Source organism: Oncorhynchus nerka, linkage group LG3, assembly GCF_034236695.1.
Source record: "Oncorhynchus nerka isolate Pitt River linkage group LG3, Oner_Uvic_2.0, whole genome shotgun sequence".
Lineage (NCBI taxonomy): Eukaryota > Metazoa > Chordata > Actinopteri > Salmoniformes > Salmonidae > Oncorhynchus > Oncorhynchus nerka.
The window spans coordinates 73,458,580-73,484,055 of NC_088398.1; the positions used below are offsets into that span (position 1 = coordinate 73,458,580).

A 25,476-nucleotide genomic window follows, 5' to 3' on the forward strand; every position below is an offset into this window, starting at 1 on the left:
TTACCTAAACATGGATTAGCTGAAACGCCCTTACCTAAACATGGATTAGCTGAAACGCCCTTACCTAAGCATGGATTAGCTGAAATGCCCTTACCTAAGCATGGATTAGCTGAAACGCCCTTACCTAAGCATGGATTAGCTGAAACGCCCTTACCTAAGCATGGATTAGCTGAAACGCCCTTACCTAAGCATGGATCGGTCTATCAAATTGAGTTTGTGCTCCTGCATCTTCTCTATGTGAAATGTAAGGTTGAAAACGGATAAACCAGCAATGCGATGGCTGACGTATTTTTTTGTTGACATGTTGTTTCACCGGCAGGCTGGTAAACATGAGGCCATTGTGAAGAACGTACACGACCTATTGGCCAAGCTGGCCTGGGACTTCTCTCCTGAGCAGCTCGACCACCTCTTTGACTGCTTCAAGGTAAGAGACTTCTCTCCACACACAGCACGTTTCACTATCCTTGAGGGCACCAGAAATGTATTTCCCTAACCTTAACTCATAACCCTAAACGTAATCCGTAAGCCTAAAATGGCCTTTGTCCTTGTGGGGACCTGGGAGGGATCATTTCCCTAGTTTTACTATCCTCGTGGGGACTTTCCGGTACCGACGAGGAAGCACACACACATTGCTCTCCTAACCCCTGTGGTGGTTGGTTTGCGGTCTGCAGGCGAGTTGGACGAACGCCAGTAAGAAGCAACGTGAGAAGCTGTTGGAACTGATCCGTCGCCTGGCGGAGGACGACAAGGATGGCGTGATGGCCCACAAGGTGAACATGGGTTAAAGAGATGTATTTTTCCAGCTCTTGTGCTCCATTTGGATATGAGTACTGAAGGTTCCTCTACTCCTCTCACCACAAGGTGCTGAACCTGTTGTGGAACCTGGCTCACAGTGATGACGTGCCTGTAGACATCATGGACCAGGCACTCAGTGCTCACATCAAGATACTGGACTACAGTTGCTCTCAGGTAAATACTAGGTACCAGTCAAGAGCCAGGCGACTGCTTTCCCACACGGCTCGAGGTATCAACCAGTCTATGTTTTTAGGGCTCTGTTGGGATGCTATCAACAATTGGCTTATGGCTGTGTGTGTTCCTTGAATACTGTTGATGTTAATGTTCGTGTTCATTTTAGGATAGAGACACGCAGAAGATCCAGTGGATCGATCGCTTCATAGAAGAGTTGCGCACCAATGACAAATGGGTGATTCCTGCACTAAAGCAGATCCGAGAGATCTGTAGCCTGTTCGGAGAGGCTCCTCAGAATCTCAGGTAAGGAGATGGACAGGGTCCGAGTTCAACTACGGGTTTGGAGGGAGACATAATTCATAAACTTTGTTGAACATGTTTGAGATTTACAAAGATATGGAAACGGAATGAGTACAAATTGAGGCTTATTCAGAAGGACACAAGGTAACAAACAGAAATGTACACTGGATAGCAGACATGCTTATTTGTAATGTAGAATAAGGAATTTTGCAACTTTGTAAATATTCACTCACTTTCATTTTGGTTATGCTCAGAATGCTATGCTTGGTTATACATTTGCTCTATGCCTGTAAAGCATGGCCTTAATTTTTCACATAGCTGACACTCAGATGTCCCTGGCATTTTAATCACATTTCCAGAGGGGCTGAAGCATGCCAACTCTTTTGTAAACAGGCATTTTCTGTTAACAGTCTGATATTTGACCTTGCCATCCAGTTTGATCTGTTTTTCACTAACGCTTAGACAGTGAGAATTCTTAGACTAAAACTGAGCGAATGTACTGCATCTTGCTTCTTAAACGCTGAGCTCTCAAAGTAGCATAGATATTGTTGAATTAGGTGCTGCTTTTTTAATAACGTGCAGTTGTACTGACTGAAGTAGCATTGGTAAATGCAGCAAATATGTAGCACACCACATGCCTGTTGTTTTTCAGAAAGAAAATGCCTATTAACATACAAACGAACTTAGTGGGGTAAGTTGACAGCTAATTTGGGGGATATTGTGGCAAAAATAAAACTTTGAAATTGTTAAATGTCTAAATTGACTCTCTCAGATGCTACAACAGATCTGTAATGTTTATATTCATTCATAAATCTGCTTTAGCAAACCTTTCACAAGGTAAATCTCAAATTACACCATATTCCCTACACTACTTCACTACTTTTCACCAGAGCCACAAAGGTCTCTTGTCAATTAGTGCACTGTATGGGGAATTGCATGCAAAAGTAGTGCACTACATGGGAAATAGGGTGTAATTTGAGATTCACTCAAAAGCATCTCTTTCTGCACCAGCTCCTCTTAGCTCCAATCACGGACTGTTTGCAGGGTGACATTTGGGGGGCATTTCCGGGAGCACTGCTTACTCACGTTTCCGAAACACATCGTAGTGATTTTAAGAATGAAATTCATCACCATTTCTCTTTCTGCACACAGACACACACCCACCCACACACAGATCCTGGGGTATTGTTTAGAATGCTGGATATACCAATACTGCTTTCTTTGCACTACAGGTGCAGAGAAGCAACAACATTTTGCAGATAAATTATTGTAATTTCATTAGGAGGGGGGTTGATCTAAAAGTTGATGTTGTCGGCTTGTCATAGACATGGTGACTAAGTCTCTGTACTTTTATGTCTCTCTCTCTCCATCCTTCTCTCTCTGCTCTACAGTCAGACCCAGAGGAGTCCTCATGTGTTCTATCGTCATGACCTGATTAACCAGCTGCAACACAACCATGCCCTGGTCACGCTGGTGGCTGAGAACCTCTCTGCCTACATGGAGACCATGAGGCAGTTCTCTAAAGGTACGGACCACCTCACACAGGAGGGGACATTTTGTCATCATCGTTGCCTCATTCTTAACTTTCAGACTTCTTCTGTAAAACAGAGAAATAGTATTTCAGATGTTCTATCTATCCTCTTTTTCTAACCCTGGGGCAATTGGCATGTTAGTTTTCCATTTGAAAAATCTCAGCATTTGGGTAAAATTTTAAGATGCACCTTGAGCCCTCACATAGATGATTGTGTGTGTTGTGTAGCCGAGCAGGCGGAGTTTGACCCCCAGACGGTGAGGGTAGGGAGCCGCTACAGCCACGTACAGGAAGTCCAGGAGAGACTCAACTTCCTGAGGTATGACATCACATCCGTAGGGTAGTATCATTAGGCACCAAACAGAAGAAAAGACTGTAACCGGCAGGGACTGAAGAGATCATTTCTGTTTTCCATTGCAGAGCCCTTTTACAACGTTTTATATTGCATGACCTAATAAATACAATCCAGCTCGTGTTCATTGATTAGTGAATGGTTAACTGAGCCACTGTAGTCTGATCTTCATGGTTAATGTATGTGTCTGTGTTGTCCCCAGGTTCCTGCTGAAGGATGGCCAGTTGTGGCTCTGTGCTCCTCAGGCCAAACAGATCTGGAAGTGCCTGGCTGAGAACGCAGTCTTTCTTTGTGACCGAGAGGCCTGCTTCAAATGGTATGCTGCCATCGTCAATATTATTATCACCTCGAAAGGGTGAATATGGCTCCAACATCTTTCTATTTCCTTTTACTCATTCATATAGAACAACTCAAATGTTCTCCTTTTTCTCAACACGTAAAACACCAAGTCAACTCTGTTTTTCTTACACAGGTACTCCAAGCTGATGGGAGATGAGCCAGACCTGGACCCGGACATCAACAAGGACTTCTTTGAGAACAACGTTCTGCAGCTGGACCCGTCTCTGCTCACGGAGAACGGCATGAAGTGCTTTGAGAGGTTCTTCAAGGCCGTCAACTGCAGGGAAGGCAAGCTGGTGGCCAAACGTAGGGCCTACATGATGGATGACCTGGAACTCATAGGCCTGGACTACCTCTGGAGGGTGAGTTATTTATCCTACTTATCACTGTTAGGAAGCTGTTATAACTGGCAGCTGTTGCTACTTGTAGGGCTGGACCAATGTTTCCTCTAGTGCAGAATAAATATCAGCCCATGCAGAGAAGCATGAGATTGAACGTCACTCAACTTTTTAGAGTTTTCCCAGTTGACACTATCAACCTTTTCCCTTTACTGTGGGAATTGTGATTGAATCAACGCAGTATTAGCCACTTTTCAAGCATTACCGAAACAAAAACGAACTATGCAATACTTGGTATGCAAAACCAACTATGCATGAGATTTTGTTTTAGGCAGAATACATCGGAATAGGATTCTATAGCATTGAAAGGCACGACTCAGGCCTGTACTCTACACATACCGTTGCGCTGTAACCAAACAGAGCTGCAGTAGGTATATATGCAAATAGACCATTGCCATATATGGTTATGTGCCATTCACTTTCATCTGGACTGTGTTTACAGCATGAGCGGTTGTGAGTAGATGCGCTTGTTTTGAGATCAAAGCGAGAGCTGCATGTAAACACTTGTGCACATTTGTATATTCGTTCATATCATTTGCTAGTTAGTGAGTTGAGACCAGTTATAGGTCATTTGTTATCAGCAATGGAGGAGTGGTTGCTTCCTTCAAGAGCACAAAATGTGTGCATTTCTAGCCATCTTTGAAAAGTGTGTCAGTTAATTAGGTAAAAAAAAAAATCTTAAATAAGCTAAGGCGCAAATAGGCACAGGGGTAGCATAATTTGTCTGATTCTCTGTTATAATAGTATGGGACTAATTATGCATTTTATTTTGTCAAGTGGTTTCTTGCATCAAACAACAAAACAACATTTTCAGTCGCCTCCTTGACAAATGGATAAACAGGGTAATGTCAAGCCCTGCCTTTTTTTTCTTCTTTTTTTTCAAAAGGCTCATTGAACACCACATTGGCTGCTATACTGTTGGCTGAATGGTAGAACAGCTATTTCCATGTTGAAATGTTATGGGATGCATTTTCTCCATTGTTTTTGATGGTAGACCACTCTGATAGGCTTACATTAGGATCATATAGCCACAGTAACCTACCTGACCACTGTTAAAACTGTAACTTTAAGCGGGTACAAGAAATTAGCTAAGTGCTGAAAAAATTGAGGGAACATTGGGCTGGACTTCCTCCAGGAGGTGGGATTTATAAAGCATTGTGGTTATGCAGACGGCTGTAACCAACTTTTTAAACCTTGAACTCCCTATGAACTACATACAATGACTTCAGAAAGTATTCAGACCCCTTGACTTTTTCCACATTTTTTTACGTTACAGCCTTATTTTAAAATGGATTAAATAAATAAAAATCCTCATCAATCTACACACGATACCCACATAATGACAAAGCAAAAACAGGGTTTTAGACATTTTTGCAAATGTATAAAAAATAAAAAAAAGTATCTTATTTACTTAAGTATTCAGAACCTTCGCTATGAGAGTCCAAATTGAGCTCCGGTGCATCCTGTTGCCATTGATCATCCTTGACGTTTCTACAACTTGATTTGAGTACACTTTTTGGTAAATTCAACTGATTGGACATGATTTGTAAAAGCACACACCTGTCTATATAAGGTTTCACAGTTGATACTGCATGTCAGAGCAAAAACCAAACCATGAGGTCGAAGGATTTGTCTGTATTTCTTCGAGACAGGATTGTGTTGAGGCACAGATCTGGGGAAGGGTACCAAACATTTCTGCAGCATTGAATGTGCCCAAGAACACAGTGGCCTCCATCATTCTTACATGGATGAAGTTTGGAACCACCAAGACTCTTCCTAGAGCTGACCGCCTGGCCAAACTGAACAATCGGGGGGGGAAGGCCTTGGTCTGGGAGGTGACCAAGAACCCGATGGTCACTGACAGAGCTCCAGAGTTCCTCTGTTGAGATGGGAGAACCTTCCAGAAGGACAACCATCTCTGCAGCACTCCACCAATCAGGCCTTTATGGTAGTGGCCAGACAGATGCCACTCCTCAGTAAAAGGCACATGACAGCCCACTTGGAGTTTGCCAAAAGGCCCCTAAAGACTGTCAGACAATGAGAAATAAGATTCTCTGGTCTGATGAAACCAGCATGGTGGTGGCAGGATCGAGGGAAAGTACTAGAAAAGTGCAGAGATCCTTGATAACCTGCTCCAGAGCACTCAGGACCTCCGACTGGGGCAAATGTTCACTTTCCAACAGGACAACAACCCTAAGCACACAGCCAAGACCACACAGAAGTGGCTTCGAGCAGTGATGGAAAAAGTATGCAATTATCATACTTTTTAAAATGTATTGAATATTTAAAACATACAATATACTTGCAGTGAAGCCGCTCAATAACTACATCACATTAGTCATCTAACGGACTCCCATCCAGAGCGACACACAAGCAACCAGGGTCAACGCCCTGCTCAAGGGCATGTCAACAGATCTCCCACAAGGTCAAAAACGGGGACCCGAACCAGCGATTCATCAGCCACCGGCCCAAGGAACAAAAGAGAGAAAAGAAAGACGAAGGAAAACAGAACAACAATGCAAAAGACATGAAGTACAACAAAAATCATAACAGCAAGGCCAACTGAATATGTTTGAGTGCATGTATGGCACTATTTACGTGTGTGTGCATGTGTACAAATACCTGCACGGCATCAGCCTCAGACAAACCGGAATTAGCTGTAACAACACTGCCCCTCAGTGTCATTCAAACTTACTGGGAGACACTCCACAAATACAGGTGTGCCAAGCTTTTAGTGTCATACCCAAGAAGACTTGAGGCTGTAATCGCTGCCAAAGGTGCTTCAACATGGTACTGAGTAAAGGATCTGAATACTTATGTAAAAGTGATGTTTCTGTTTTTTATTTAATAATTTAGCAAACATTTCTAAAAAATCAGTTTTTGCTTTGTTATTGTGTTGAAGGTTAAATCAATTTAATCCATTTTAGAATAAGGGGTCTGACTACTTTACGGCAGCACTGTATGTTCTGCCTACACCGTTGACTTTTCTGGCCTGTTGTGTATCCAGATGTTTATTTTTTGGAGACCTCTGTGTCTGAAACAAACGGTGAAATGACTAACGGCAAGTCTAGCCTACTGTATATGCATTAATGAACTGCTCAAGCATTTTACACTGCTGCTTTCTTGATCATGTTGTCTTCTGTCTCACCAAGCCAAAATTCTAAATGCACAACTTCAAAGAAGACCATACCCTCTGAATGCTGCTATTTGAGGTGATGATCATTAGTAATTTCCGAGCATCTATAAACCTCTGGGTTCTGTGGGATTGTTTTCAGAGCAACTGGAACTGATAGACTTAGTGAGTATGGGAGAGGGTGGGTGGCTGACCCAGTTATTTAGCAGCCTCGCTGTTTGTGACCTACATGGCCTGTAATCCCTCTGTGTTAAATGCAGTCCTTACATCACAGAGGAACAGACAAGTCTTCTGGATGCTGCTAAACCAAACATCAGCTTCTGTGGCGCTGAGGAGGGAGGGCTGTTTTAAATGTTGTAAGAGTCTGTCAGTCCAATGACTTCCGATGATGTTGTGTAGTCTGATAGGGCTTTAACGGTACATGTATTTGTACAGCTTGGTACGGAGACCTCGGTTCGGTCCGCACTGTGAACACGAATGAGTACATAAAACACTATGCCTATAGGTTACGCTGTATGGCATCGCCAAGTGAGTAAATCTGAGATGAAATTAACATTTTAGGCTATTCTGCTGAAACTACAGTCCATGTGCCCGACGTAATCAAAATTCAAATCTTAACTAGCGGATTTCAAACTATCCTTTTCGCCATCTTTCAGGAACATTTTGGCTTCACGGTCGATTAAAACGGTGACGGGCAGATAAAACGTTCATATGTTCCCCACTGCTCAACGAGAATAGCCTATGCAGAGTGGTGCGTGTAGCTTGTCGTCCATTCACAAGTAATCAAAGAGCCACTACAGTCAGAGCGTCCGTGTCTGATAAAGCAAGTTAGGAGATTATCTAATCAATGGAATTAAAAATTAAATGAGAAGTATATGCTACAACAAACGAGCCAGTTAGGCTGCTATTTATTATCAGAATGGAGGTGTTCTTTGTAACTAGGAAAGGAAGAACGCCCATGCAGACTCAATTAGCAGCTAATTTACCTAGCTCTCTTAGCCAACTAGCTTCTCTCGGTTTGATGCCATCAAGACAGGTTTCTAGGTAATCATACGTTATGATTAATAGCCTAGTAATGACAAGCTAGAAGTTAGTCTACTAGCGCAAGTTGGCTTGGTTGGGTGCTTCCTCCCTTGCTCCCGTTTCACTTGCTCACAGCACACACACCGCAAGGCCCCTCCTCTGCCTGCTCTCCCTCAAGCTGCATCCGCTCTAGTTAAAAAAGTAGTTAACAAGTTGACTTTTCGGCTGCTTCCCTCACTCGGATCCGACCACGTCTATACGGAACTGGTCTCTATATTGAAAAATGTATGATGCATATATGTTGGGTTGGAAAAGCCCCAGGTCCATTTCGGGAATGGGTCCTTGAGGCCCAACATAACAATCCCTGTCACAACAGACAATAATGTGAATTAGGGTGCTTTTTAATTTAGTGCATTTGGCCAATAAACAAACATTAACAGCAGTAACTGTTGGAATTTAATTTTTCCACTGTACCGTGACCCAAAAAAACGCAATACGTACCAAACCATGGGTTTGTCTGTCCAATGGCTTCTGATGATGATGTTGTATAGGCTGTCAGTCTGTCCAATGGCTTCTGATGATGATGTTGTATAGGCTGTCAGTCAGTCCAATGGCTTCTGATGATGATGTTGTATAGGCTGTCAGTCAGTCCAATGGCTTCTGATGATGATGTTGTATAGGCTGTCAGTCAGTCCAATGGCTTCTGATGATGATGTTGTATAGGCAGTCTGTCCAATGGCTTCGGATGATGATGTTGTATCGGCTGTCAGTCAGTCCAATGGCTTCTGATGATGATGTTGTATCGGCTGTCAGTCAGTCCAATGGCTTCTGATGATGATGTTGTATAGGCTGTCAGTCAGTCCAATGGCTTCTGATGATCATGTTGTATCGGCTGTCAGTCAGTCCAATGGCTTCTGATGATCATGTTGTATCGGCTGTCAGTCAGTCCAATGGCTTCGGATGATCATGTTGTATCGGCTGTCAGTCAGTCCAATGGCTTCTGATGATGATGAAACATGTGTTGGTTCAAAGTGTTCTTCTAATTCACGCTCTGGGCATATTAGATGATTCACAGGTTCATTTGTTTTAGATGTGGGATTTCTAAACCTTGTTCTCACGTGCTATGCATAGCTGATTCAGGAGTTGTGTTTTTGTATATTTGGGTATTCAGCCTTTTTGCACAGTAGGGGCCTAGGCTGCATTTGAGCTCATAGGATTTTCTCATATGCAATGTTTTGTTGTGAATAATTTATTTTATTGCATCCTAAGCAAAGCTCATTTTACAGCGCTGATGTTATTGATTTGGCTGTTAAGCCTTGCGTGGTACACATTTAGCCCGTACACACAAAACACACACACACACACACACACACACACAGTATTTGAGGCTGGGTTAATGTACTGCTGTTAGTGTGTGAAATCAGCTCAGGGTCAGCGGTAGTGACTGGGGATGATTCTGTGGGCTGCTGCTGAGTGCCTATTAATGGCCCCCTCCTCTAGTCTGGATGAGTCATAACACACACACACTTTTCAGTGTTGTCTCCAGGGCTGTGTGATAGAGAGAGAGAGAAAGCCGGAGGCGTCCATTGATTCCATCTGAAATTTCCTCTTGCCAGGTCGTAATTCAAGGGAGTGATGACATCGCCAGTCGAGCCATAGACCTTCTGAAAGAGATCTACACCAACCTTGGACCAAAACTACAAGTCAATCAGGTACCCTGGGTGTCCACTGTCCCGGTAACAATAACAGCTCAATCTGCTGTTAGGTCATCCTAAATCATCTAGCCGTTTTGAGACAACCACTTACATATAAACACAGTCATGAATAGTGATTGTATTGGTGATCAATGATCGTTGATGATAATTTAGACTGGGACAGTCGGTGTGATACAGCGCTACAGCAACTGTTTTCCATTCCCTACCTCTGAGATCCCTATTGCACATATTGGTTTTATGGATGTTAACCGGGTTAACTGCCGAAAAATATATTTCACCAGCCATGCTTATCGGTTAATTTGCATAATTTAGTGGAATTAAATTGGATTATGTATTTTCTTTTAGTCGTCATGTATCTTATTTATCACAGGCGCGAGGCATACAGAGCCTAGTTTGATAAGCGTAATGGCCTATCACCTGTCAGACAGCACGAGAGCATCTCCTCAAAATGCTGGTACTTTTTTTTTTACAGCCCAGTTGTTGCACAACAAATAACAATTTGCGTGTTTTAACGGCCACAATTAATGGCCACAATTAAAATGAGCTATTTTTATTTCTCAACTCAACTCTATAGTCAGGCTCTAATCAACGGGTAGTCAGGCTCTAATCAACGGGTAGTCAGGCTCTAATCAACGGGTAGGCAGGCTCTAATCAACGGGTAGGCAGGCTCTAATCAACGGGTAGGCAGGCTCTAATCAACGGGTAGGCAGGCTCTAATCAACGGGTAGGCAGGCTCTAGGCAACGGGTAGGCAGGCTCTAGTCAACGGCTAGGCAGGCTCTAATCAACGGGTAGGCAGGCTCTAGGCAACGGGTAGGCAGGCTCTAGGCAACGGGTAGGCAGGCTCTAGGCAACGGGTAGGCAGGCTCTAGGCAACGGCTAGGCAGGCTCTAGGCAACGGCTAGGCAGGCTCTAGGCAACGGCTAGGCAGGCTCTAGGCAACGGCTAGGCAGGCTCTAGGCAACGGCTAGGCAGGCTCTAGGCAACGGCTAGGCAGGCTCTAGGCAACGGCTAGGCACGCTCTAGGCAACGGGTAGGCAGGCTATCAGGACGTCATCCACCACTTTACAATGTGAGCTTGAGGCAATATAACTGTTTGAAACCTGAATAATTTACTTCACTTCAAAGAATGAGTCATGTCTTACCTTGCTTCAAAGTAGCCTAGCCAAAATTCTGCCCTAGAATTGTTGAGGCATTCTTTTAGAAAATACTTCCTTGTGCCATTAACCAGCATTTCTCTCCTGTTTTATTGGTTTTCATATCAACTTCCTTTCGTTGTCCAGAAGCCAAAGGCACAATCCTAGTCATATTAGTAACCCATCCTAGTTGTTGCTATTAGATCCCCCCTCTTTCTATGTTTGGAACCGTTTGCATTCGGTGTGCTGTTTTAGAATAGTGTTTTCCCACAAATTGTATTTTGGCAAATGTAGGTTTTATTGGCTGCTTCATTAAAGCAGTTGAATGTTCAATAGCAGGATATATATAGCCTTTTGACTGGAAGACCATACATAGGCTTACTATTGTTGCATGTTTTCATTCAGCTCAAAGAAAAATGTCTGTTTCTTGAATGCATGCATAGTATTTTCTGTTGGTCACGTCATTTTACTGTTAGGAAAAAATATAACCGTTTGTTGTCCGGTTAAGGAGGGTTGGTTAGTCGGAAGCAGAATTGACCAAAATGTGCATCCCTAATTGGTACTATTTCCAGTACTAGCACCTGATTCCTGACGGATGGATTGGAACACACTGCACTTAGTTCCATACAAACACTGTCAACCATTAAACATGACTCTCCCTCTCCTGAACTCACTACTCTGACTGTCCTTACCCCCTGCCGTCCTCCCCCTCATCTCCCCCAATGCAGGTAGAGATCCACGAGGATTTCATCCAGTCATGTTTCGACCGTCTGAAGGCGTCATACGATACGCTCTGTGTTCTGGAAGGGGACAAGGACAGCATCAACTGTGCCCGGCAGGAGGCCATCCGCATGGTCCGCGTGCTCACTGTGCTCAAGGAGTACATCAACGAGTGTGACAGTGACTACCATGAGGAGAGGACCATACTGCCCATGTCCAGGTAGGGGAGGGGACGGACGTACCTTTTGTCCTGATAAATGTTTTCCTGTTTTGTCTTGACCCCTCTCTTTCCATATGTCTGTCCTTTCTGCTCTCTCTCATTTTCATACATTTAAGATCATTACTGAGACTTGGTTCAAAAAAGTCTGTGCCAGGCTCGTATGTGTCTCTGAATGGATATGATGTTTATTGATCTGACAGAGGTGGGGGTGTTGCCATATTCATAAAGAACTTGAATGTTGCTGTCTGTATTACCAGCTCTATGCCCAATACATTTGAGTGTCTTGTCCTAGATATGGACTTTGGTAATAATGCCAAACTAACATTAGTGGGAGTTTATTGCCCTCCCAACTGCCCTTAGCAAATTGTCTGACTTGCTGTGCTGACACCTGCGGGACACCTTTAGTCATATTGAGTTAACTTGACACCATCAGATATCACAGTTTCCTGCTAAATCTGTTTTAATATTGTGTCATTTTTAACCTGGATTGGTTGATTCCAGTATCAGATAGAATGGAGGATATTTATACTGAGCTAAATTTAACTCCACTGATAACTAAACCATACCACCCCAATTTAAAACACCCTGAAAAATCGACTCTCTTGGATATCATTCTGACCAACGCCCCTCATAAGTATACAGCCAATGGAATCTTTGCTAACAAGCTCAGTGACTGTTGTCCCATTGCATGTATTTTAGAGATACTAAGCTACTTAAATCGTGTCTACGCATTATTACAAAGATACATTTTAGAATTTTCAATGAGTAACATTTCCTGTATGACTTGGGGTTATGTCCTCTATCTCTGATTCAAATCAGGCCCTTAAATGTTTTACCTCTCTGTTGCACATAAGAATGCCCCATATAAAAGATTAAGAGTAAAGGACAGATCTAACCCATGGTTCACGCATTAATTGTCTGAAAGATTTCATGAAAGAAACTTAGCTTGGGCTAAGGTTAGATTGACTGATTCTGCCTCTACTTCTCAAATGTCTGAAGGACTGCCAATCAGATGTCTGTCTTAGGTTAGAAAAGCAGTCAACATACTTCATGAATTGTGTATCGTAGAGTGGTGGAAATCCAGCTAAATTTTGGAAAGTGGTCAAATCTTTTGATTTGGTACCATAACAGATAAAAATGACATTGGTTGTGCTTTTAATAACCATTTTGCCTCAGCTGGCCATCTATTTGAAAGAACGGTTTCTGAAAATACCTTCATTGCCCTCTTTTTGTCCTTTAATCACCGATAATCATGCTATTCCAGGCATACTCTTTTCTTCTTCCTCATTTGAACCATTTATGTCAATGAATGTAGTGCCTTGCAGAATAAATAATAATCCGCAGGAGCTGATTCGCTTGATCCCTTTCTACTGCAGCTTTCTGCCCGCCTCATTGTAGAATCTTTGACCCACATTTTTTATTTATCAATTACTTCTGGTGCTATCCCTAAGACCTGGAAGGCGGTGCATGTCCTCCCCCTTTACAAAAGTGGAGAACCTTCTGACCTAGATAACTACTGCCCAATTTCTAAACAATCTAATATTACAACCACTGGCAAACTCTCAGCTAAGACCTTTTTTCACTTCAAATTGTATTGTTAATGTGCACCAGTCTGGTTTTAGATCTGGACATAGCACTGTTTCAGCAGCTCTGCTTGTCTTAAATTATATCATAAATTGCTTAGATCATAGGAATCACTGTGCTGCCATATTTGTAGACCTATCTAAGGCCTTTGACACTGTCGACCATCCTCCCCTACTCATTCAAAGATTGTCTGAAATTGGCCACGACCAGGTGTCTTGCAGGTAGTTTTGGAACTACATGTCAGACAGGAAACTGTGATGTCTGATGGTGTCAAGTTACCTCAATATTACTAAAGATGTCCCGCAGGTGTCAATTTTGGGACCTGTCCTTTTGACTATTTATATAAATAATATTGGTGTATCTGCAAAAACCTGTAACATTCATCTGTATGTATGCTGATGACCCTGTTATTTACGCTTTTGTCCCCTATGTTGTAGCTGCAATCTGATTTTGTTGCCTTACAAAAAGTCGTTGTCGATTTTAAAATGAGTACTTCATGTGGGGAAAAACAACTAAATGTATGCTGTTTTCTAACTCTCATAGAAATATATTTCAGATGGGTTACAAATGTATGCATTGGATGGGTGTTTCAGCAAGCACGTTCCCGCCTATAAATATATGTGCTTTTGAATTGACAATTTGCCGTTTAAAAAAACATACCGATGGGCAAGTGAAGAAGCTGACATTTTAAAGTAGGCTTTCAAAAAACATATATATTTTTTAAATAGATCATGCCTCTCCCTAAACAACAGGAAGCAGATTGTACAGTCAACTTTCCTGCCAGTTCATGACTATGGTGACATCTTTTATCATAGTGCACTTCGCTTTATCACAGTTTACAGTTTTAGAACGCATCACTGCATCCTGTATCAAAAGGATGACTGGTCCTCATTAAAATCCCATAGATGGCTTCATTACTCCCTTTTTGTTTATAAAGCGCTACTACACAAGCTTCCTACCTACCTCACTTCACTGTTAAAATAAATACAAAATGAGACCCCAAACCCGTTCGCAGGGATGGTTAACTCTCCAAGTTCCACTAGTGCGTACCGTTTTAGTGCTGTCCTCACTTTTGGACTAGCTTACAAACTTCCTACATCTTGACACCCTGGTTCCTCTAGGGAAGTTTAGAACTTTAATATTGAATGAGAATTGTCACTGTTTGGATTGAATAATTGTGTTTGTGGTATTTGAAGCTGTCATGTTGATTTTGTCATTTGTATTTTATTTATACTGATTATTTTGAGTTTGTTGTGTTGTCCTTCGGGCACCTTTTTATAAATGAGACCCTGGTCTCAATGGGTTCCCCTGAATAAATAAAAGTTCAACAAAAATCTCCCCTCTCTCCCTTCTCTCAGGGCGTTTCGGGGGAAGCACATCACGTTGATCGTGCGTTTCCCTAACCAGGGCCGTCAGGTGGATGACCTGGACATCTGGTCTCACACCAACGACACCATTGGCTCAGTGCGCCGCGGTATCCTCACACGCATCAAGGCCAACGCCACGCACACCAAGATAGAGCTCTTCATTGGCGGGGAGGTTGTTGACCCAGCCGACGACAGGAAGCTGATTGGCCAGCTCAACCTGAAAGACAAAACGGTGAGCGCAATGAGCCATGTTTTGATGAGTCACAAGTGCATTTTTTCTTTGACTTATTTATACGTAATGGTTTGTCTGTCTTTATATTCTCCCGTGTGTGTGTGTAGTTGATCACAGCCAAGCTGACCCAGGTGAGTGCCAACATGCCCTCCAGCCCAGACAGCTCCTCGGACTCTTCCACTGGCTCACCGGGTAACCATGGCAACCACTTCAGCGAAGGGCCCAACCCCGAGGTGGAGAGCTGTCTCCCTGGAGTGGTGAGTGAATTTTAAACACAGACACACAAACACACACACACACAGCTGTCTCCCTGGAGTGGTGAGTGAATTTTAAACACAAACACACACACACAGCTGTCTCCCTGGAGTGGTGAGTGAATGTTAAACACAGACACACAAACACACACACACACACAGCTGTCTCCCTGGAGTGGTGAGTGAATTTTAAACACAGACACACAAACACACACACACACAGCTGCTTCCACCGGAGTGGCGCGTCGTTTTCTCGTCAGTCACCGTTACTTGGGAAGGGTGCCCAGCTCTCTTGGTCCCTGCCTAGAAGACAATTTTATAGGAAAGCATCCAGATAGTGGAAAGCATCCAGATAGTGGAAAGCATCCAGATAGTAGAAAGACTGCAATGTCAAAATGCCATATTCAACTACAACGACTCTGCAGTTTATCTCCCACTGTTTTCTAGTCCACAGTCCACACTTGGAACTACTGTCATCAAAACAAGTTTGTCTCAAAAAAAGATGGATGTCTGGCCTAGCGATGCATGATCGCAGATGAGTAACCCCTTGTCTCGTCTCCCTGGTCTCGCTCTGTCTTCAGATCATGTCTCTCCACCTGCGCTACGTCTCCTTCCTGTGGCAGGTAGCAGACCTGGGCTGTAGCCCCAACATGCCTCTGCTACGAGACGGAGCCAGAGTACTGATGAAGCTGATGCCTCCAGGTACAGTACTCTCTGTGGTACATGTGGGCCGTGCCTTTATTCTCCACCCTTCTCCCCAAATGTGCACTTGAAAACTCCCCGTCATGAATAAAATAAAAAAAATAGTGCTTTATAGAGAGTTTTCCAACATTGTTAAATCTACAATGGGAAGCGTGCAAGTGCACATTTCAGGAGAAGGTTGGCGAATTGGGATGTAGCCGTAGATAGGTTTCTCTCATGACAATGCTATATTTTTCTGAAAGATTTTTACCAAGCCAGCACGGGTGGATAAATGTGAGATGTGTATATGACCGATATACAGGTAACTAATAGAAAATAAAGGAAACATCAATTGAGTGTCTTAATAGGGGTCACCATGAGCCACCAGAACAGCTGCAATGTGCCTGGAACTCTATTGGATGGATGCAACACCATTCTTGCACAATAAATACCATAATTTGTTGTTTTGTTGATGGTTGTGGGAAACAATCTCAGGCGCCGCTCCAGAATCTCCCATAAGTGTTCAATTGGGTTGAGATCTAGTGACTGAGACACACACACTTTAAACCCCCTATGATCCTTTGAGACTCCTCTTTCAAAGTCACTGTGATCTCTTCTAGTCTTGATAGACAAAATGTCTCACTCACCGGCAAGTGTATTAGGTACACACATCTAGTACCGGTCCAGACCTCCAGAGCAGCCTGAATTCTTCAGAAAGATTCCACAGGCATGTTCGTCCAATTGCTGCAGATTGGACGGTGGTACATTCTGTGACCAGCCCGTTCCATGTCATCCCATAGAAGCTCTATTGGGTTGAGGTCTAGAGACTGACCAGGCCACTCAAGTAAACTGAACTTACTGTCATGTTTCAGGCAATGTTTTTCAAGTCCTCATTTGTCAAGTGTTGGTGATCGCGTGCCCACGGGAGCCGCTTCTTGTTTTTAGCTGATAGGAGTGGAACCCGGTGTGGTCGTCTGCTGCAGTTGCCCATCCGTGACACAGACCGTCGAGTTGTGTGTTCTGAGATGCCGTTTTTCACAACGCTGTTGTACTGAGCCGTTATTTGTCTGTTCGTGGTTCGCCTGTTAGCTTGCAAGATTCTTGCCATTCTCCTTCGACCCCCCACCCTCCATCAGTGAGCTGTTTTTGCCCACAGTACTGCTGTTTACTGAATATGTTTAGTTTGTTTTACCATTCCCTGTAACCCTAGACACTGTTGTGGGTGAAATGCCCAGGTGGGCAGCCGTTTCGGAGATACTGGATCCTGCGCGTCTGGCACCGACAATCATACCGCGCTCAAAGTTGCTTAGGTCACTCGTTTTGCCCATTCTAACGTTCAATCGAAATGTAACTGAATGCCTCGAAGCCGGTCTGCCTGCTTTATATAGCTAGCCATGGCTACGGTACTCACTGTCTGTAGGAGCGATCCATTTTCCTAAACGGGGTGGTGTACCTAATAAACTGGTCAGTGAGTGTACGGTATAGAACCTGTTGGTTGTGGAGATGACCGTACAGTATAGAACCTGTTGATTGTGGAGATGACCGTACAGTATAGAACCTATTGATTGTGGAGATGACCGTACAGTATAGAACCTGTTGATTGTGGAGATGACCGTACAGTATAGAACCTGTTGATTGTGGAGATGACCGTACAGTATAGAACCTGTTGGTTGTGGAGATGACTGTACAGTATAGAACCTGTTGATTGTGGAGATGACCGTACAGTATAGAACCTGTTGATTGTGGAGATGACCGTACAGTATAGAACCTGTTGATGTTTTGTGGAGATGACCGTACAGTATAGAACCTGTTGATGTTTTGTGGAGATGACCGTACAGTATAGAACCTGTTGATGTTTTGTGGAGATGACCGTACAGTATAGAACCTGTTGGTTGTGGAGATGACTGTACAGTATAGAACCTGTTGATTGTGGAGATGACCGTACAGTATAGAACCTGTTGATTGTGGAGATGACCAGTATAGAACAGTATAGAACCTGTTGATGTTTTGTGGAGATGACCGTACAGTATAGAACCTGTTGATTGTGGAGTGTTTTGTGGAGATGACCGTACAGTATAGAAGTATTGTAGAACCTGTTGATGTTTTGTGGAGATGACCGTACAGTATAGAACCTGTTGATGTTTTGTGGAGATGACCGTACAGTATAGAACCTGTTGATGTTTTGTGGAGATGACCGTACAGTATAGAACCTGTTGATGTTTTGTGGAGATGACCGTACAGTATAGAACCTGTTGATGTTTTGTGGAGATGACCGTACAGTATAGAACCTGTTGATGTTTTGTGGAGATGACCGTACAGTATAGAACCTGTTGATGTTTTGTGTAGATAACAGTACCGTGGAGAACCTGCGAGGTGTATGTCTGGACCATGCCAAGCTGGGAGAGAACGGCCTCAGCCCAACACTGGACTCACGCTTCTTTGGCCCCTCGCCATCACAAGTCCTCTACCTCATAGAGGTGGGTTTCATTCTGTGTGTGTGTGTAGTCGTTGCCGATTTGACTGTCACATCATTACCATAGCAGGTGGTCTGCACTTTGCTCTCTGTTGACCAGTTCCACTGTGCATGTATATCTCTCTTCCCATCCCCTCCTCAGGTGGTGTATGCCCTGCTCATGCCAGCCAGCTCCACATTGGGTGAGGACGCCAGCGACTTCCAGTACAACTTCCTGAAGAGTGGCGGGCTACCGCTGGTACTGAGCATGCTCACGCGGAACAACTTCCTGCCGTCGGCCGACATGGAGACGCGGCGAGGGGCGTACCTCAACGCTCTTAAGATCGGCAAACTGCTGCTCACCGCTGTTGGGTTCGGACACGTCAAAGCTGTGGCCGAGGCTTGCCAGCCCAACGCTGAGGGGACCACACCCGTCTCACCGGTTAGTTAGTTAGTTAGCTACTCAGTTATACGCACACACACATACAAACACATGCGTGTAAACTAGGATTGTGACAGCCATGTTGATGTTAACATCCACTCTCCCTTCAGATTAACCAGGCCACTCACGACCAGGCTTTGGTCCTCCAGAGTGCCCTGCAGAACCTCCCCAACCCTGCCTCTGAGTGCATGCTCCGCAATGTAGCTATACGCCTGGCCCAACAGATCTCTGACGAGGTTAGAGGGGAAGGGAGGGAGGGAGGGAGGGACTGACTGAAGAGAAAGCGAAATAAGAAATAGAGAGACCTGTTGCTATGTTATTTACGGTAATATCTCCTCTAATATAAGTCTTTCCCCATCCCTCCCAGAACTTCTTCCAGGCGTCGAAGTACATCCCTGAGATCTGTGTGATCCGGGCGGTGCAGAAGATAGCATGGGCTTCAGGCTGTGGCACCATACAGTTGGTCTTCAGTTCCAATGAAGAGATCAGCAAAATCTATGAGAAGGTACCTACTTGTGCGGCTGCTTATCGCTCCACCATCAGTCCATTGATTGATGTCTGCTTTTATTTTGGTCTCAACCTGAGGAGATTGGAGTGTGCAGATACATTGTTGTGGGATGGTGCGTGTTTATTTGTATTGACACAAGTGTTTGTTGTCGCTGTATCTTCTTCCTTGATACAAGGTTGGTGTTTTATGTTTGGCCTGTACAGTCACAGATCTGTTTGTTGTGTTTGGCCTGTACAGTCACAGATCTGTTTGTTGTGTTTGGCCTGTACAGTCACAGATCTGTTTGTTGTGTTTGGCCTGTACAGTCACAGATCTGTTTGTTGTGTTTGGCCTGTACAGTCACAGATCTGTTTGTTGTGTTTGGCCTGTACAGTCACAGATCTGTTTGTTGTGTTTGGCCTGGCAGTCACAGATACAGTCACAGATCTGTTTGTTGTGTTTGGCCTGTACAGTCACAGATCTGTTTGTTGTGTTTGGCCTGTACAGTCACAGATCTGTTTGTTGTGTTTGGCCTGTACAGTCACAGATCTGTTTGTTGTGTTTGGCCTGTACAGTCACAGATATGTTTGTTGTGTTTGGCCTGTCAAATAAAATGTTATTTGTCACATACACACGGTTAGCAGATGTTAATGTGAGTGTAGCGAAATGCTTTTGCTTCTAGTTCCAACCATGCAGTAATATCTAACAAGTAATCTAACAATTTCACAACGACTACCTTATACACACACAAGTGTAAAGGAATAAATAAGAATATGTACATAAAAATATATATGGATGAGCGAAGGCCCGAACGGCATAGGCAAGATACCGTAGATGGTATAGAGTACAGTATATACATATGAGATGAGTAATGTAGGGTATGTAAACATTTATATAAAGTGGCATAGTTTAAAGTGACTAGTGATACATTTATTACATGCAATTGTTAATTATTAAAGTGGCTAGAGATTGAGTCAGTATGTTGGCAGCAGCCACTCAATGTTAGCGATGGCTGTTTAACAGTCTGATGGCCTTGAGATAGAAGCTGTTTTTCAGTTTCTCGGTCCCAGCTATGATGCACCTGTACTGACCTCGCCTTCTGGATGATAGCGGGGTGAACAGGCAGTGGCTCGGGTGGTTGTTGTCCTTGATGATCTTTTTGTTTTCCTGTGACATCGGGTGCTGTAGGTGTCACCGCTGTTGGGTTCGGACACTAGTTAGCTGGGTGCGCTGTTGCGCCTTCTTCACCATGTTGTCTGTGTGGGTGGACCATTTCAGTTTGTCCGTGATGTGTACACCGAGGAACTTCTCTTTCCACCTTCTCCACTACTGTCCCGTCGATGTGGATAGGGGGATGCTCCTTCTGCTGTTTCCTGAAGTCCACGATCGTCTCCTTTGTTTAGTTGACATTGAGTGTGAGGTTATTTTCCTGACACCACACTCTGAGGGCTAGAGGTCGACCGATTTAATCGGAATGGCCGATTCATTAGGGCCGATTTCAAGTTTTCATAACAATCGGAAATAGGTATTTTTGGACAACGATTTGGCCGATATTATTATTTCTTTATTTTTTTACACCTTTATTTAACTAGGAAAGTCAGTGAAGAACACATTCTTATTTTCAATGACTGCCTAGCAACGGTGGGTTAACTGCCTTGTTCAGGGTCAGAACGACAGATTTTTACCTTGTCAGCTCGGGGGATTGAATCTTGCAATCTTAGTTATCTAGTCCAACGTTCTAACCACCTGCCTTACATTGCACTCCATGAGGAGCCTGCCTGTTACGCGAATGAAGTAAGAAGCTAAGGTTAGTTGCTAGCTAGCATTAAACTTATCATATAAAAAACAATCAATCATAATCACTAGTTAACTGCATATGGTTGATGATATTACTAGTTTATCTAGTGTGTCCTGCATTGCATATAATTGATGCAACGCAGGGGGATTATTATTTAACAAAAGCTCATTTGTGAAAAAATAACAATCGTTGCACCATAACCATAAACACCAATGCCTTTCTTGCATATTTGCATACTTGCATATTTAGCTAAAAGAAATCCAGGTTAGCAGGCAATATTAACCAGGTGAAATTGTGTCACTTCTCTTGCGTTCATTGCACGCAGAGTCAGGGTATATGCAACAGTTTGGGCCGCCAGGCTCATTGCGAACTAATTTGCCGGAATTTTACGTAATTATGACATAACATTGAAGGTTGTACAATGTAACAGGAATATTTAGACTTAGGGATGCCACCCGTTAGATAAAATACAGAACGGTTCCGTATTTCACTGAAATAATAAATGTTTTGTTTTCGAAATTATAGTTTCTGGATTCGACCATATTAATGACCAAAGGCTCGTATTTCTGTCTGTTATTATGTTATAATTAAGTCTATGATTTGATAGAGCAGTCTGACTGAGCGATGGTAGGCAGCAGCGGGCTCGTAAGCATTCATTCCATCAGCACTTTCATGCGTTTTGCCAGCAGCTCTTCGCTGTGCTTCAAGCATTGCGCTGTTTATGACTTCAAGTCTATCAACTCCCGAGATTAAGCTGTTGTAACCGATGTGAAATTGCTAGCTAGTTAGCTGGGTGCGCGCTAGTAGCGTTTCAAACGTCACTCGCTCTGAGACTTGGAGTAGTTGTTCCCCTTGCTCTGCATGGGTAATGATGCTTCAAGGGAGGCTGTTGTCGATGTGTTTCTGGGTCGAGCCCAGGTAGGTGCGAGGAGAGGGACGGAAGCTATACTGTTACACTGGCAATACTAAAGTGCCTATAAGAACATCCAATAGTCAAAGGTATATGAAATACAAATGGTATAGAGAGAGAGAGTCCTATAAATACTATATTAACTACAACCTAAAAACCTCTTACCTTGGAATATTGAAGTCTCATGTTAAAAGGAACCACCAAATTTCATATGTTCTCATGTTCTGAGCAAGGAACGTAAACATTTGCTTTTTTATATGGCACATTATGCACTTTTACTTTCTTCTCCAACACTTTTGTTTTTGCATTATTTAAACCAAATTGAACATGTTTCATTATTTATTTGAGGCTAAATGGACGTGTATTGATATATTATATTAAGTTAAAATAAGTGTTCATTCAGTATTGTTGTAATTGTCATTATTACAAATAAATAAATAAAAGTCGGCAGATTTTAATCGGTATCGGCCTTTTTTGGTCCTCCAATAATCGGTATCGGCGTTAAAAAAATCATAATCGGTCGACCTCTACTGAGGGCCCTCACCTCCTCCCTGTAGGCCATCTTGTCTTTGTTGGTAATCAAGTCTACCACTGTAGTGTCGTCTGCAAATTTGATGATTGAGTTAGAGTTGTGCATGGCCACACAGTCATGGGTGAACAGGGAGTACAGGAGAGGGCTGAGAACGCAACCTTGTGGGGCCCCAGTGTTGAGGATCAGCGGGGTGGAGATGTTGTTACCTACCCTCACCACCTGGGGGTGGCCCGTCAGGAAGTCCAGGACCCAGTTGCACAGGGCAGAGTCGAGACCCAGGGTCTCGAGCTTAATGATGTGCTTGGAGGGTACTATGGTGTTAAATGCTGAGCTGTAGTCGATGACCAGTATTCCTACATATGTATTTCTCTTGTCCAGGTGGGTTAGGGCAGAGTGCAGTGTGGTTGCGATTGCAGCGTCTGTGGACCTATTGGAGCGGTAAGCAAATTGGAGTGGGTCTAGGGTGTCGGGTAGGGTGTCGGTGATATGATCCTTGACTAGTCTCTCAAAGCACTTCATGATGACGGAGGTGAGTGCTACGGGGCGATAGTAATTTAGCTCAGTTACCTTAGCTTTCTTGGTAACTGGAACAATGGTGGCCCTCTTGAAGCATGTGGGAACAGCAGACTGGGATAAGGATTGATTGAATATGTCCGTAAACACACAAGCCAGCTGGTCTGCGCATGCTCTGAGGACGCGGCAGAGGATGCCGTCTGGGCCGGCAGCCTTGCGAGGGTTACCACATTTAAATGCTTTAGTCACGTTGGCTGCGGTGAAGGAGAGCCCGCAGGTTTTGGTAGCGGGCCGTGTCGTTGGCACTGTATTGACCTCAAAGCGAGCAACAAAGTTGTTTAGTTTGTCTGGGATCATGACATCGTGGTCCGCAACAGGGCTGGTTTTTCTTTTGTAGTCCGTGATTGACTGTAGACCCTGCCACATACCTCTCGTGTCTGAGCCGTTGAATTGCGACTACTTTGTCTCTATACTGACGCTTAGCTCGTTTGATTGCCTTGCGGAGGGAATAGCTACACTGTTTGTGTTCGGTCATGTTTCCGGTCGCCTTGCCCTGATTTAAAAGCAGGTGTTTGCGCTTTCAGTTTTGCACGAATGCTGCCATAAATCCACGGTTTCTGGTTGGGGAAGGTTTTAGTCACAGATCTTTTTGTTTGGCCTGTACAGTCACAGTTGAGTGTTTGTTTGTCGTACTAGTGGTATGATTGTGTGTGTGTGTACTCGTTTGGTGCTGACTAATAGGTTGATTATGTGCACTGTGCACCTGCTGCCTATCTCCTGAAATACAGAGAAGTGGTTTGTGTTTTGTAAACTCACAGCGGTGTGTGTGTCTATTCTCCCCCTCTACAGACGGACGTGGTTAAGGAGCCGGACGGGGAGGATGAGCAGGTGTGCTGTGAGGCCCTGGAGGTCATGACCCTGTGTTTCGCCCTGCTGCCCACCGCTCTGGACACACTCAGTAAGGAGAAGGCCTGGCAGACCTTCATCATAGACCTGCTACTGCACTGCCACAGCAAGTATGTCCCCCCCCCCCTGCCGTCTGTCTGTCTTGACTTTCTGTCGAGCAGATGTTTTAGCGTTGAGCTGGAACAAAAGCCTGCCAATCCTCAAGGATGTTTGCCGCTGGTTTACTACAGTGGTTTTTGTCTAAGTGCTTTGTGTAGTGGATGAGCATGTGGGGCTATCTGTGTCTATGGTAATAATGGTCCTCTCTGATCTGTCCTCAGGTCAGTTTGTAGATTGATGGATTAGTTTGTCTGTGGTTTAATTGTGTTCTCTGATCTATTTCCAGGTCAGTTCGTCAGATGGCCCAGGAGCAGTTCTTCCTTATGGCCACCAGGTGCTGCATGGGCCACCGACCACTCCTCTTCTTCATCACCCTCCTCTTCACTGTGCTGGGGGTACGTAGCCGCACCTCTCTCTTCACTGTGCTGGGGTTACGTAGCCGCACCTCTCTCTTCACTGTGCTGGGGTTACGTAGCCGCACCTCTCTCTTCACTGTGCTGGGGTTACGTAGCCGCACCTCTCTCTTCACTGTGCTGGGGTTACGTAGCCGCACCTCTCTCTTCACTGTGCTGGGGGTACGTAGCCGCACCTCTCTTACATGAGTGCTTTGAAATGTTAATTATGATCACTGCAATTATGGCCCTGTTAAAATAGATTGAATGTACCCTTACTGCCTTAATTCGTTGAAGTAACTCCCAAATAATAATAATAAGAAGAAAAGCTTCTATCATAGCTTTCACCTATCAGTGATCACTTCAAATGAAGGGGAGGATGGAAGTATAAAGGTGTTTAGAAAGCTGTTGGTTTTCCTGGCTTTTCAACAGCTTTTTGAAGCGCAATGGAAGGCAATTCACTTCTCTGATAGAAAATGGCCTATGTGGCATCGATATTAGTCAAACATTTATTCTAGTGTAAATTTACTACAAGGTGTAGTAAAGTCATTCTCGTCAAAAACTGAACTTTGTAAGTGAGTTCGTCATGACTTGCTTGAGGGTTGGGTTTTGATTTCGTCAATGCTCACTTGCCCGCTAACACGACACAGACAGTGAGACAGACCTGCCCAGCAGATCCGACTTTGTTTACGTAAGACGTTTCACATTTTTTTACTTGAAAAATACTGCACCAAACACCTTAGCTAGATGTAATATTGTGTAACTAAAACCTCTTGGCAAAAACATCAATATTTAATTAGATTTCTCGAGTAATCTTAGATTCATTTTTGAGGAAGGTAATACCAGCTTTATTCCAATTTTAATATGGTAATGTTTTCAGTGTATTTTATTTATTTTTATTTCACCTTTATTTAACCAGGGAGGCTAGTTGAGAACAAGTTCTCATTTACAACTGCGACCTGGCCAAGATGAAGCATAGCAGTGTGAACAGA

General features: G+C 43.8%; 1 protein-coding gene across 5 annotated transcripts in view; it reads left to right on the forward strand.

The window, feature by feature from the left end:
• LOC115113362 (probable ubiquitin carboxyl-terminal hydrolase FAF-X) overlaps positions 1–25,476 on the forward strand; it is an 81,083-nt gene that overhangs the window by 24,555 nt on the left and 31,052 nt on the right. For 3 of the 5 annotated variants that reach the window (XM_065015657.1, XM_029640918.2, XM_029640927.2), the window contains exons 11-30: positions 320–424; positions 672–770; positions 862–969; positions 1,136–1,272; positions 1,922–1,960; positions 2,661–2,794; positions 3,029–3,119; positions 3,355–3,468; positions 3,625–3,853; positions 9,662–9,757; positions 11,624–11,835; positions 14,778–15,018; positions 15,126–15,275; positions 15,854–15,974; positions 18,300–18,430; positions 18,569–18,847; positions 18,958–19,083; positions 19,215–19,352; positions 23,937–24,103; positions 24,379–24,487. In XM_065015657.1, the coding sequence (XP_064871729.1) occupies positions 320–424; positions 672–770; positions 862–969; positions 1,136–1,272; positions 1,922–1,960; positions 2,661–2,794; positions 3,029–3,119; positions 3,355–3,468; positions 3,625–3,853; positions 9,662–9,757; positions 11,624–11,835; positions 14,778–15,018; positions 15,126–15,275; positions 15,854–15,974; positions 18,300–18,430; positions 18,569–18,847; positions 18,958–19,083; positions 19,215–19,352; positions 23,937–24,103; positions 24,379–24,487 (2,826 nt within the window). The remainder of the gene's footprint in view (positions 1–319; positions 425–671; positions 771–861; positions 970–1,135; positions 1,273–1,921; positions 1,961–2,660; positions 2,795–3,028; positions 3,120–3,354; positions 3,469–3,624; positions 3,854–9,661; positions 9,758–11,623; positions 11,836–14,777; positions 15,019–15,125; positions 15,276–15,853; positions 15,975–18,299; positions 18,431–18,568; positions 18,848–18,957; positions 19,084–19,214; positions 19,353–23,936; positions 24,104–24,378; positions 24,488–25,476) is intronic. The other 2 variants (XM_029640934.2, XM_029640942.2) reach the window with 1 other exon arrangement.